We start from the raw sequence: 14083 nt of genomic DNA on the forward strand, positions 1-14083 counted from the left end.
AAATTACAATTAAATAGTGCAATAGCATGTCTTGCTCAAAAATGAATCATGAACCACCAAAAAAGTCATAGTAAAGTATGTCAAAAAACGTGATGAAAAAAGTCATAGTATAGTATGTTGAAGAAAGTAATAAAAACGTCATAGTATAGCATGTCGAAACATGAATGAAAAAATGTAATATTTATTATGGCGAAAAAAGTCATAGTATAGTATGTCAAAAAACGTGATGAAAAAAGTCATAGTATAGTATGTCAAAAAAAGTAATAAAAAACGTATAGCATGTGAAAATGAATGAAAAAATGTAATATATATTATGGCGAAAAAAGTCATAGTATAGTATGTTGAAAAAGTAATAAAAATGTCATAGTATAGCATGTCGAAAAATGAATGAAAAAATAAATATATATTATGGCGAAAAAAGTCATAGTAGTCATAGTAGTATGTCGTAAAAAATGATAAAAATGTCATAGTATAGCATGTCGAAAAATGAATGAAAAAATAAAATATATATTATGGCGAAAAAAGTCATAGTATAGTATAGTATGTCGTCAACAAAAAAATTATAAAAATGTCATAGTATAGCATGTCAAAAAACATGAATGAAAAAATGTAATATATATTATGGAAAGTAAAAAAAGTCATAGTATAGTATGTCGTAAAAAATAAAAAAAACGTCATAATAGCATGTCGAAAAATGAATAAAAAAAAAAATGTAATATATATTATGAAAAATGAATGTGAAAAAAAGTCATAGTATAGTATGTATGTAAAAAATTATAAAAATGTCATAGTATAATATGTCAACAAAAGTCAAATAAGTCAATAATATAGTATGTCGAAAAAGTGATAAAAACAGTCATAGTATAGCATGTCGAAAAAGTCATAAAAATGTCATAGTAAATGTATGTAGAAAAAAAAAAATTAATTAAAAAAGTCATAGTATAGTATGTTGAAGAAAGTAATAAAAACGTCATAGTATAGCATGTCATGTAAACATGAATGAAAAAAAAATATATATTATGGTAAAAAAAAAAGTCATAGTATAGTATGTCGTAAAAAATTATAAAAATGTCATAGTATAATATGTCAATGTCAACAAAAGTCAAATAAGTCAATAATATAGTATGTCGACAAAAGTGATAAAAACACAATAGTATAGCATGTCGAAAAAGTCATAAAAAGGTCATAGTAAAGTATGTCAAAAAACGTGAATTAAAAAAGTCATAGTATAGTATGTTGAAGAAAGTAATAAAAAGGTCATAGTATAGCATGTCGAAACATGAATGAAAAAATGTAATATATATTATGGCATGAAAAAAAGTCATACTATAGTATGTCGTAAAAAATTATAAAAATGTCATAGTATAATATGTCAACAAAAGTCAAATAAGTCAATAATATAGTATGTCGACAAAAGTGATAAAAACACAATAGTATAGCATGTCGAAAAAGTCATAAAAAGGTCATAGTAAAGTATGTCAAAAAACGTGATGAAAAAAGTCATAGTATAGTATGATGAAGAAAGTAATAAAAACGGCATAGTATAGCATGTCGAAACATGAATGAAAATTTTTTATGTATATTATGGCGAAAAAAGTCATGTATAGTATGTCGTAAAAAATGTCATAGTATAGCATGTCGAAAAATGAATGAAAAATAAAATATATATTATGGCGAAAAAAGTCATAGTATAGTATGTCAAAAAACGTGATGAAAAAAGTCATAGAATAGTATGTTGAAGAAAGTAATAAAAACGTAAATGTATATAGTATAGTATGTCGAAACATGAATGAAAAAATGTAATATATATTAATGATAAAAAAAAGTTGAAAAATAGTATAGTATGTATGTAAAAAATAATAAAAACGGCATAGTATAGCATGTCGAAAAATGAATGAAAAATAAAATAATTATGGCGAAAAAAGTCATAGAATAGTATGTTGAAGAAAGTAATAAAAACGTCATAGTATAGCATGTCGAAACATGAATGAAAAAATTTAATATATATTATGGCGAAAAAAGTCATAGTATAGTATGTAGAAAAATATAAAAATGTCATAGTATAATATGTCAACAAAAGTCAAATAAGTCAATAATATAGTATGTCGACAAAAGTGATAAAAACACAATAGTATAGCATGTCGAAAAAGTCATAAAAAGGTCATAGTAAAGTATGTCAAAAAACGTGATGAAAAAACACGTGGTATAGTATGTTGAATAAAGTCATATTATAGCATGTTGATAAAATTCTTAAAAAAGTAATAGTATAGCATGCCAAAAGGTCTCGTAAAAAGATCATAATGTAGTATGTCGAAAAAAGTCAAACAGTTTTAAGGATTCAAGGATCATTTATTGTCATTATACAACACAGGGAACGCACAACACAAGAAAAACATCACAAACAAAGCACAAAAAGTAGTTCATTCCTGTAAAGCATTTTTTTAATTTGCATCATAAGTAATGTAAACAGCGGCAACAAAAACAATTCTCTGGGCAGATTATATGGCCGACATCTTAACATTAACAATGCCACATCGGAAAAACATTATATACTGATGTTTGAGCACCAGCATCATGATGTAAATACAGAGTCCAGCTCCTCTCGTCCCACTGGAGTCCTGTACTCTGTGTTCTGTCCACGGATCCGCCCATCAAGTGCTGCTTGATCTGGCATGGCACCTTGAAGTCAGGTTTCTGTAAAGAAGTGGGCTTAACAGTCATTTCGCATAAAGTCTTATTTCATCCTTCATATTTTCTGCGAACGGACATCAGACAGCCAAAAGTAGGTTGGTAGATTGGCCTTATATGCTAGCTAGGTTAGCTTAGCTTCCATCTCGGCTCTCCTCCGTGGGTCAGCTTGGTGTCTTTTTGTCTGGCAGGTGGAAAAAAGAAAAAAAACATATTTTAGTATGTCGTAAAAAATAAATCATGAAGTCATTGAATAGTATTTCTTCAAAGTTATAAAATAATTCATGGTATAGTATGTCAAAAAATGAATGAAAAATTAAATATATATTATGGCGAAAAAAGTCATAGTATAGTATGTTGAAGAAAGCCTAAGTACAGTATGTCGAAAAAGTCATAAAAAGGTCATAGTATAGTATGTCGAAAAAAGTCATCGTATAGTATGTCGAAAAAAAGCCTTAAAAAAGTCATAGTATAGTATGTTAATATTAATGAAGCCTTCGTTAGTCCAACAATGACAAATTACAATTATCTGCATTTAACCCATCACAGAGGAGCAGTGGGATGCCTGGGGAGCAACTGGGGGTTAGGTGTCTCGCTCAAGGACACCTCTGCATGTAGAGGGGTTCGAACCACCAACCTCATGGTTACGGGATGAGCGCTCTACCTGGTGTGCCACAGCGGCCCTTTTTACTGAAGTCACAAAAAAGTCATAGTATAGTATGTTGAATAAAGTCATAGTATATTATGTTGAAGAAAGCCTAAGTATAGTATGTTGAAAAAAAATCATAAAAAGGTCATAGTATAGTATGTCGAAAAAAGTCATAGTATAGTATGTTGAATAAAGTCATAGTATATTATGTTGAAGAAAGCCTAAGTATAGTATGTTGAAAAAAAGTCATAAAAAGGTCATAGTATAGTATGTGAAAAAAGTCATAAAAAGGTCATACTATATAGTAAAAAGTCATAAAAGTAAAAAGTCATAACAAAACTCATACTATAGTATGTCGAAAAAATTCATAATAAGATCATAGTATAGTATGTCGAAAAAAGCCTTAAAAAAGTCATAGTATAGTATGTCGAAAAAAGTCATAAAAAAGTCATAGTATAGTATGTCGAAAAAAAGTCATAGTATAGTATGTCGTAAAAAGTCATCACAAAAGTCATTCTATAGTATGTCGAAAAAAGTGATAAAAACGTCATAGTATAGCATGTCGAAACATGAATGAAAAAATGTAATATATATTATGGCGAAAAAAGTCATAGTATAGCATGTCGAAACATGAATGAAAAAATTTTGTATATATTATGGCGAAAAAAGTCATAGTGTAGTATGTCGTAAAAATTATAAAAATGTCATAGTATAGCATGTCGAAAAATGAATGAAAAAATAAAATATATATTATGGCGAAAAAAGTCATAGTATAGTATGTCGTAAAAAATTATAAAAATGTCATAGTATAGCATGTCGAAAAATGAATTGAAAAATGTAATATATATTATGGCGAAAAAAGTCATAGTATAGTATGTCGTAAAAAATTATTAAAATGTTATACTATAATATGTCAACAAAAGTCAAATAAATCAATAATTTAGTATGTCGACAAAAGTGATGAAAACACAATAGTATAGCATGTCGAAAAAGTCATAAAAAGGTCATAGTATAGTATGTCGGAAAAAGGTCATAAAAAAGTCATAGTATAGTATGTTAATATTAATGAAGCCTTCATTAGTCCAACAATGACAAATTACAATTATCTGCATTTAACCCATCACAGAGGAGCAGTGGGATGCCTGGGGAGCAACTGGGGGTTAGGTGTCTCGCTCAAGGACACCTCTGCATGTTGACTGAAGAGGGGTTCGAACCACCAACCTCGTGGTTACGGGATGAGCGCTCTACCTGGCGTGCCTCAGCCACCCTTTTGAATAAATTCATAAAAAAGTCATAGTATAATATGTTGAATAAAGCCTAAGTGTAGTATGTTGAAAAAAAGGTCATAGTATAGTATGTCGGGTTAAAAAAAAAAGTCATAGTATAGTAAAAAAAAAAGTCATACTATAGTATGTCGAAAAAAGTCAAAAAAAGTCATAGTATATTATGTTGAAAAAAGTCATAGTATTGTATGTCATGAAAAGTCATAATATAGTATGTCGTAAAAAGTCATAAAAAAGTCATAGTATAGTATGTTGAATGAAGTCATAGTATATTATGTTGAAGGAAGTCTAAGTATAGTATGTTGAAAAAAAGTCATAATAAGATCATAGTATAGTATGTCGAAAAAAGCCTTAAAAAAGTCATAGTATAGTATGTCGAAAAAAGCCTTAAAAAAGTCATAGTATAGTATGTCGAAAAAAAACATAAAAAAGTCATAGTATAGTATGTCGAAAAAAGTCATAGTATAGTATGTCGAAAAAAGTCATTCTATAGTATGTCGAAAAAAGTCATAAAAACGTCATAGTATAGTATGTCGAAAAAAACCATAAAAAAGTCATAGTATAGTATGTCGTAAAAAGTCATAACAAAACTCATACTATAGTATGTCGAAAAAATTCATAATAAGATCATAGTATAGTATGTGAAAAAAAAAGGTCAAAAATGCCTTAAAAAAGTCATAGTATAGTATGTCGAAAAAAGTCATAGTATAGTATGTCGTAAAAAGTCATAAAAAGGTCATAGTATAGCATGTCGAAACATGAATGAAAAAATGTAATATATATTATGGCGAAAAAAGTCATAGTATAGTATGTCGTAAAAAATTATAAAAATGTCATAGTATAGCATGTCGAAAAATGAATTAAAAAATTAAATATATATTATGGCGAAAAAGGTTATAGTATAGTATGTCGTAAAAAAATATAAAAATGTCATAGTATAGCATGTTGAAAAATGAATGAAAAAATAAAATATATATTATGGTGAAAAAAGTCATTGTATAGTATGTCGAAAAAGTCATAAAAAGGTCATAGTAAAGTACATCAAAAAACGTGATGAAAAAAGTCATACTATAGTATGTTGAAAAAGTCATGGTAAAAAAGGTAATCAAAACGTCCCAAAAAATTCAAATAAGTCATACTATAGAATGTTGAAAAAAGTAATAGAATATCATGTCAAAATAGTCATGAAAAATCATTGTATAGTATGTCGAAAAAGGGAAAATGTCATAGTTTAGTATGTTGAAAAAAGTTATAGTATGTCGAAAAAAGTAATAAAAACATGGTATAATATGCTGAATAAAGTCATAGAATAGGGTGTCAAAAAAGTCATAGCATAGTGTGTCTTTTAAAAGTTATAGTATATGTGTCAAAACAAGTCATAGTTTCACATTACTACAAAAGTCATAAAATATTCATATTATAGTATGTCAAAAAAAATCAAAAAGTCATAGTATAGTATGTTGAAGAAAGTAATAAAAATGTCATAGTATAGCATGTCGAAAAATGAATGAAAAATAAAATATATATTATGGCGAAAAAAGTCATAGTATAGTATGTTGTAAAAAATTATAAAAATGTCATAGTATAGCATGTCGAAAAATGAATTAAAAAATTAAATATATATTATGGCGAAAAATGTTACAGTATAGTATGTCGTAAAAAATTATAAAAATGGTCATAGTATAGTATGTCGGAAAAAGGTCATAAAAAAGTCAGGGGATAGTATGTTGAAGAAAGCCTAAGTATAGTATGTTGAAAAAAACGTCATAAAAAGGTGATAGTATAGTATGTCGAAAAAAGCCTTAAAAAAGTCATAGTATAGTATGTCGAAAAAAGCCTTAAAAAAGTCATAGTATAGTATGTTAATATTAACGAAGCCTTCATTAGTCCAACAATGACAAATTACAATTATCTGCATTTAACCCATCACAGAGGAGCAGTGGGATGCCTGGGGAGCAACTGGGGGTTAGGTGTCTCGCTCAAGGACACCTCCGCATGTTGACTGAAGAGGGGTTCGAACCACCAACCTCGTGGTTACGGGATGAGCGCTCTACCTGGCGTGCCTCAGCCACCCTTTTGAATAAATTCATAAAAAAGTCATAGTATAATATGTTGAATAAAGCCTAAGTGTAGTATGTTGAAAAAAAGGTCATAGTATAGTATGTCGAAAAAAAGCGAAAAAAAAAAAAAAAAAAAAAAAGGTCATAGTATAGTATGTCGAAAAAAGTCATACTATAGTATGTCGAAAAAAGTCAAAAAAAAGTCATAGTATATTATGTTGAATGAAGTCATAGTATATTATGTCGAAAAAAGTCATACTATAGTGTGTCGAAAAAAGTCATAGTATAGTATTTTAATATTAATAATAATGAAGCCTTCATAGTCCAACAATGAGAAATTGCAGTTATCTGCATTTAACCCATCACAGAGGAGCAGTGGGATGCCTGGGGAGCAACTGGGGGTTAGGTGTCTCGCTCAAGGACACCTCCGCATGTAGAGGGGTTCGAACCACCAACCTCATGGTTACGGGATGAGCGCTCTACCTGGTGTGCCACAGCGGCCCTTTTTACTGAAGTCACAAAAAAGTCATAGTATAGTATGTTGAATAAAGTCATAGTATATTATGTTGAAGAAAGCCTAAGTATAGTATGTTGAAAAAAGTCATAAAAAGGTCATACTATAGTATGTCGAAAAAATTCATAAAAGATCATAGTATAGTATGTCGAAAAAAGCCTTAAAAGAGTCATAGTATAGTATGTCGAAAAAAGTCATAAAAAAGTCATAGTATAGTATGTCGTAAAAAGTCATCACAAAAGTCATTCTATAGTATGTCGAAAAAAGTCATAAAAACGTCATAGTATAGTATGTCGAAAAATGAATGAAAAAATAAAATATATATTATGGCGAAAAAAAAGTCATAGTATAGTATGTCGAAAAAATTATAAAAATGTCATAGTATAGCATGTCGAAAAATGAATTGAAAAATGTAATATATATTATGGCGAAAAAAGTCATAGTATAGTATGTCGTAAAAAATTATTAAAATGTTATACTATAATATGTCAACAAAAGTCAAATAAATCAATAATATAGTATGTCGACAAAAGTGATGAAAACACAATAGTATAGCATGTCGAAAAAGTCATAAAAAGGTCATAGTAAAGTATGTCGTAAAAAGTCATCACAAAAGTCATTCTATAGTATGTCGAAAAAAGTCATAAAAACGTCATAGTATAGCATGTCGAAACATGAATGAAAAAATGTAATATATATTATGGCGAAAAAAGTCATAGTATAGTATGTCGTAAAAAATTATAAAAATGTCATAGTATAGCATGTCGAAAAATGAATTAAAAAATTAAATATATATTATGGCGAAAAAATGTTAGTATAGTATGTCGTAAAAAATTATAAAAATGTATAGTATAGCATGTTGAAAAATGAATGAAAAAATAAAATATATATTATGGTGAAAAAAGTCATAGTATAGCATGTCGAAAAAGTCATAAAAAGGTCATAGTAAAGTATGTCAAAAAACGTGATAAAAAAAGTCATAGTATAGTATGTTGAAGAAAGTAATAAAAACGTCATAGTATAGCATGTCGAAAAATGAATGAAAAAATAAATATATATTATGGCGAAAAAAGTCATAGTATAGTATGTCGTAAAAAAATATAAAAATGTCATAGTATAGCATGTTGAAAAATGAATGAAAAAATAAAATATATATTATGGTGAAAAAAGTCATTGTATAGCATGTCGAAAAAGTCATAAAAAGGTCATAGTAAAGTATATCAAAAAACGTGATGAAAAAAGTCATACTATAGTATGTTGAAAAAGTCATGGTAAAAAAGGTAATCAAAACGTCCCAAAAAAGTCATACTATAGAATGTTGAAAAAAGTAATAGAATATTATGTCAAAATAGTCATGAAAAATCATTGTATAGTATGTCAAAAAAGGGAAAATGTCATAGTTTAGTATGTTGAAAAAAGTTATAGTATGTCGAAAAAAGTAATAAAAACATGGTATAATATGCTGAATAAAGTCATAGAATAGGGTGTCAAAAAAGTCATAGCATAGTGTGTCTTTTAAAAGTTATATTATATGTGTCAAAACAAGTCATAGTTTCACATTACTACAAAAGTCATAAAATATTCATATTATAGTATGTCAAAAAAAATCAAAAAGTCATAGTATAGTATGTTGAAGAAAGTAATAAAAACGTCATAGTATAGCATGTCGAAAAATGAATGAAAAAATTCTAACTATAGTATGGCGAAAAAAAGTCATACTAAAGTCAAAGTATAGTATGTCAAAAAAATTGTAAAAAATATAGTATAATTGATCCAAAAATGTCACAGTTTTGAATGTCATTAAGTCCCAAAAATGCAGTATTTATGACAAAATCATAATATGTCATCATATAGAATGTCTACAAAAGTCATAGTTTAAGTATTCGAAAAAAAGCCAAAGAACAAATAGTATATTAATGTTGAATGTCATCGAGTAGTTTGTCTAAAAATTATGAATAGTACAGTGTGTCAAAAAAGGTCATAGTATAGTGTGACGAAAAATTAAATGCAAATGTCATAGTAGTGGGTCATCAAAAATCCACAGTACAGTATGTCATAATAAAGTCATAGTATAGTACAACATATAAAAGCCATAGATCAGTATTTGTTAGTATAGTAAGTCACAGAAAATATTTCAAAAAGTAATATTATATTATGACATAAAAAATAGTATAGCATGTCATTAAAAGTCTTGGTAAAATTAGTAAAAGAAATAGCATATTATAGTGTATCAAAAAAGTCATAGTATTATATATTATTATAACAGTTAAGTTGACCAATATGCCAATCTTCTATAATCTAAAGTATTACTTTAAAGGAATAGTCTCAGATTTTGTGAATTGTGTGCGTTTTTGAGGAATTGGGTTTTTGTAAGAATAAGTCATAAAGGATGAACTTTAGAGCTGCTGGTAGGCAGATGTAGTTTCCAAGCTGTTTCCCTCCATTTGCAGTCTTTATGCTAAGCTAAGATAAGCTAAGCTAAGCAACTAGTAGGGCCAGGAACATTATTAACATACAAACATGAGCTGGTATTAATCTTTTCATTTACTAACTGTTAACAATTATCACACAGGTTGACAAAGAAGTGTATATCCCCCTCATCATCGCTGCTGGGGGAGGCGGCCGGGGCTACAGCAGCCTATCAGAAACCCAGCTGGAGCAGATGGACTATGACCCCAGCCAACCGGGACGCAGCGGGAAGTCAAACGCTGCAGGTACACTACACACATCTTTGCTGTGTGTGTTGGTACCACTCGTTTGTGCGCTGTCCATGTTCAAGAAAATGCAATGTACTGAGTACATCTTATCTTCCCCCCCTTTATGATGAGAAAGGCGTTGTGTATTGTGTTCCCTTCAGCATGCACACAAACTAATCCGTTTACAGATGGCCTGAATGGCCACCTGTACTTGTAAACACATCCATTTATCCTGATGGTGTTAACCTCTGTCTCCATGCATGTGTTGCATAGATGTTCCACCTAAGTCTGCCGGTGTTTTTGTTTGGGCGATAAACAAATCACAGCGTGGCCCTGCTCATGATTATTCATATGGAGCACTTGGTCCCCCGTCATTGCTCTGCAGAACTTCATGCTCTGATCTACCAGTGGAATGTTCCATCCATGCCCACCGCAGGCTGCATTATTCATGTGCTCGGAGTTTAAGAACGGCCCAGAAAACATGAGATATTGATTTTTACATCTTCACAAAGCCCAAGGTTTACTATTGAGGAAGCTCGGTGAATGAAAAATGAAATATTTGGTCTGGTGGGTTTTGTTGCCAGTGTGGTGAGATGTTTATTTTATTTTATTTCATTTGTTTCTATCTCTCAGGCGCCAGAGTGGAGGGAAATGAAAGGGAAAAATGAAATTGGCCACTGTTAGAGAATATGGGAGGGAATAGTTTGAGCTTTATTAGTTATAACTTTAATCTCATGTTAGCAGGTCTCCTAAAAGGGATTTCATATTTCCAGTCTTTGCTCTAACCAGTGTTGTTATCACTAATAGAGATTGCTGTATGTGTGTGTGAGAAGATACTGGATACGTAGTGTGTGTGTGTGTGTGTGTGTGTGTGTGTGTGTGTGTGTGTGTGTGTGTGTGTGTGTGTGTGTGTGTGTGTGTGTGTGTGTGTGTGTGTGTGTGTGTGTGTGTGTGTGTGCCTACAATATAAATGCATTTCTGCAGTGTAGAATCTTTTTCCTATAACATTGAACAATGCGCCTCTCTCCCTATCTGTCTCTCACACACACACACACACACACACTGGTTCACTACACATCGTATTACTCCACGTTACATCAAAGGTGTGTTGTGTTTGGTGACAGGTGGAGGCGGGGGTTGGAATGATAGTGCTCCTGTCAGTCAGGGGGGCAGACCGCTGGTGCTCGGAGGCCAGGGAGGGCAGGCCTGTCAAAAGTTCTGGCAGACCCGCGGCGGCTTCGGGGGTGGTGGAGGTGGCTGCATGTCGGGTGGAGCCGGCGGAGGCTACAGAGGTTAGTCCAAGAGCTCTGCAAGGTTTTTACTGGGAGTTTGGAGTTTAATAAAAAGGAATAATGACGCGCTATCAGATATGACCCCAATGCGCATATGTGATTTATAATGAATGTGAGGGTGACAGAGACTATACAGAACCAGCTGCATGTCATGTCACTCTTAACTGCTGGATCAACACCTTCTATCTCCATGTACTGTGTGTACATCATTAAGTAGTGTGTTTGTCGTATAAGATAATCCTCAGTGGATAACTGGGTCATAACAACAGGGCGAAGTACACAGCATAAGAAATGAACATGAAAAGACGCAATTATAAATGATAAGAAGTACGAATAGCAGAAAGGGTGGTAGGCAGGATGCAAATAACTGTGACATTAGAATGCATTGGGACAAACAAGGATGAAATATGTTAATATGTTAATACAAATATGTTCATTGGTAGAAAAGGATTAAGTGTGATTGTGATGACAGCAGATGATAGGACACTTGTGTAATCCTTGTGTTTCTGTCGGTGAAGTGTGCTTCCAAATGTTTTTGTAGAATTCCCATAGAATATACCATGTGTTATTTAGTCTGAGGATGGCACTGAGGTTTCGTCACTGTGTTTGCCCACCTGGTCTCTAGGCGGCAACACCTCCATAGATAACAACCCCAAACACGACGGTGACGACGGCACGTCCTTCCTCGGTCCAGAGGGACAGCCCTTCCTCCACCCTCTGAAAGGTAATGTGATAGGACAGACAAACCAGTCAGCAGTCAAGACATTTCTGTTCAACATCTGATAGCTTTGTAGTGTTTGTAGGTGAGAGTTAATGTGTTTGTAAAGTTGACGTTTTTTTTCTATTGACATTTTAAATGAGTTCTTCTTGTGGTGCACCTGGTTTGCTTCCTACGGTACAAGCTTTCACAGCACATAACCTCTATAGATTTTTTACAGCCAGATGAACGTGTGTTGCCTCTCCCTGTCAAATCAAAAAGAGGATATTGTAAAAAAAATGTGCAGCAGCAGATATGGCCAGCCACAGAGGGATGAGAGTCAGGAGTTTTCCCATTCTGGCAGAAGACACACCCGGATTATTTGATTAAAACGCCTCCAGATAGAGAGGAGGAACTGCTCAATAAATCCATCTCCTGTAGACCTGTTACACATACACTTGGGCTTGGCAGGTACTAGAAACACAATCTGACTGAAGCTGGAGTAATGTAGCAATGACCATCCATACATCATGTAAGACTCCCTCTTCACTCAGCTATATAGAAAAAAATTGCAAAAAGGGGGATAATGTGAAATAGAAATTGAAGTGCTTTTTAGAATGGTTTTCCATCCATTGGGCTGGAGCAAATTACCTCTCCCATTGAGTTTTAATAGGGGTGAGGCTGTCTGGTGAGGCAGTGCTCCCACTCCTCAGTTTGTCATCAAACCTGCTTAATTTCCTCCAGTGGAAAAAAGACTTCAGAGTGAATTTCAGCTGTAATTTAGACTGAAATTGCAGTTACGTGTATCCAACTACACCATGTTTCTTTTTTTAAACTACATATTTTTCTATTTCCTCTCTATTGTGGCTGGTTAACACCTTGATATATTCAGGCTTCACTGGTCTATGTTGCCTTACAGAGATACAACTGTAGTGCTGCCCAAGCAACAAACATATTTATCTGTCCAGCAACAACTCCCAAATACCTAGAATATCCCCATTGTTGTAGTCTTGTGACAAAGAGAATGTAACATTATGTGACAGATAATAAAAATTAACATCAGAAATGTATAGTCCACGTCTATCTATACATCTGTTAAATGTTTTATCATTAAATGTTTTAGATCCAAGCAAACAAAAAACTGTTAACTTTGAAGAAATTTGAGTGAGTATACATGAAGAGAGAGAGAGAGGTAGAGAGAGAGAGAGAGGGAGTATGTGCAAGATTGATAAACTGTGAATTCCCAGAAGGCAAGACCTAATATCAAACACACAGGGCAGAATATCAAGTGGTAATATCTGCAATTTGATAAATTAAATAATATAATCTGTGTAAAGGTCAGTGTTAAAGGCATTTGCGGTTTGGAGTTGTAATCACAAACAGCTATTTCGGTAATTTCCTCCTCAGCTTGAAGTGCACAGGCAGGTTCTCCAGCTCAACTGAAAGCAGCAGGTGATGCCGGACAGCCCTGCTGTGTGCACCGAAAGGCCCAAAAGAGGATCAAAAGTCACAGCGTTGACGTTGACGCAGGAAATTGGATTGCAATACAGTGCCATAATCCACTGAACACAGGCTGCTTCTAAAGAACACAGACAGGACTACACTGTCATCCAGGTGCACTGTGAAGTCACTACATGCTGGGAGGCTGTCAGGAAAACATTCATGTTACTAGAGGCCAGGAGAGCTTCAATGAGTCACACTCCACCTGTATAACAAGAGAAAGATATTGTCTATAATAATACCTCATAAACAAACCTCTGTCCTTTAATAATAATAAGTATTTTATATAAAAGTCTCCGTCCCTAAATTGGTTAACACCTAAGTTTAGAAGACGTTTTCTTGACCTATCCTTCATACTTGAAACTATTTTGAATTCCATATCGGTAATTGTTTAGGCTAAGGCATACTGGGAATCCTTTTTTTCCCCCTTTGTTCCTAGAATATCTAGAGAAACTGGAAAACATGCCTTTGAAATCAACAAATGGCCCAGTTCACTTAGATATATTACCTCCTTTCATTTCTTTAAGGCATCCTTTCTTACTTATTAACTAGTTATACTTGAGACATGGAAATCATTTATTGCTAATGTGTAGTTGTTGTTGTGGGAAGACTAGGGAGCTTTTGTTTGTGTGGGTTCTTGTGTTATTATGTTTCATGTTCTGTATTTTCTCTTTATTTGTGTTGAAGGACCCCTTGGGGACAAT

General features: G+C 32.3%; 1 protein-coding gene across 1 annotated transcript in view; it reads left to right on the plus strand.

Annotated features, from left to right (window-relative positions):
- Nucleotides 1-14083, plus strand: part of alk (ALK receptor tyrosine kinase) — a 367814-nt gene that overhangs the window by 334548 nt on the left and 19183 nt on the right. The window contains 3 exon segments of the mRNA XM_054614353.1: nucleotides 9767-9908; nucleotides 11015-11182; nucleotides 11808-11906. Of these exon segments, the coding sequence (XP_054470328.1) occupies nucleotides 9767-9908; nucleotides 11015-11182; nucleotides 11808-11906 (409 nt within the window).

The sequence above is a fragment of the Anoplopoma fimbria genome, chromosome 15 (assembly GCF_027596085.1).
Source record: "Anoplopoma fimbria isolate UVic2021 breed Golden Eagle Sablefish chromosome 15, Afim_UVic_2022, whole genome shotgun sequence".
NCBI classification, from domain to species: Eukaryota; Metazoa; Chordata; class Actinopteri; order Perciformes; family Anoplopomatidae; genus Anoplopoma; species Anoplopoma fimbria.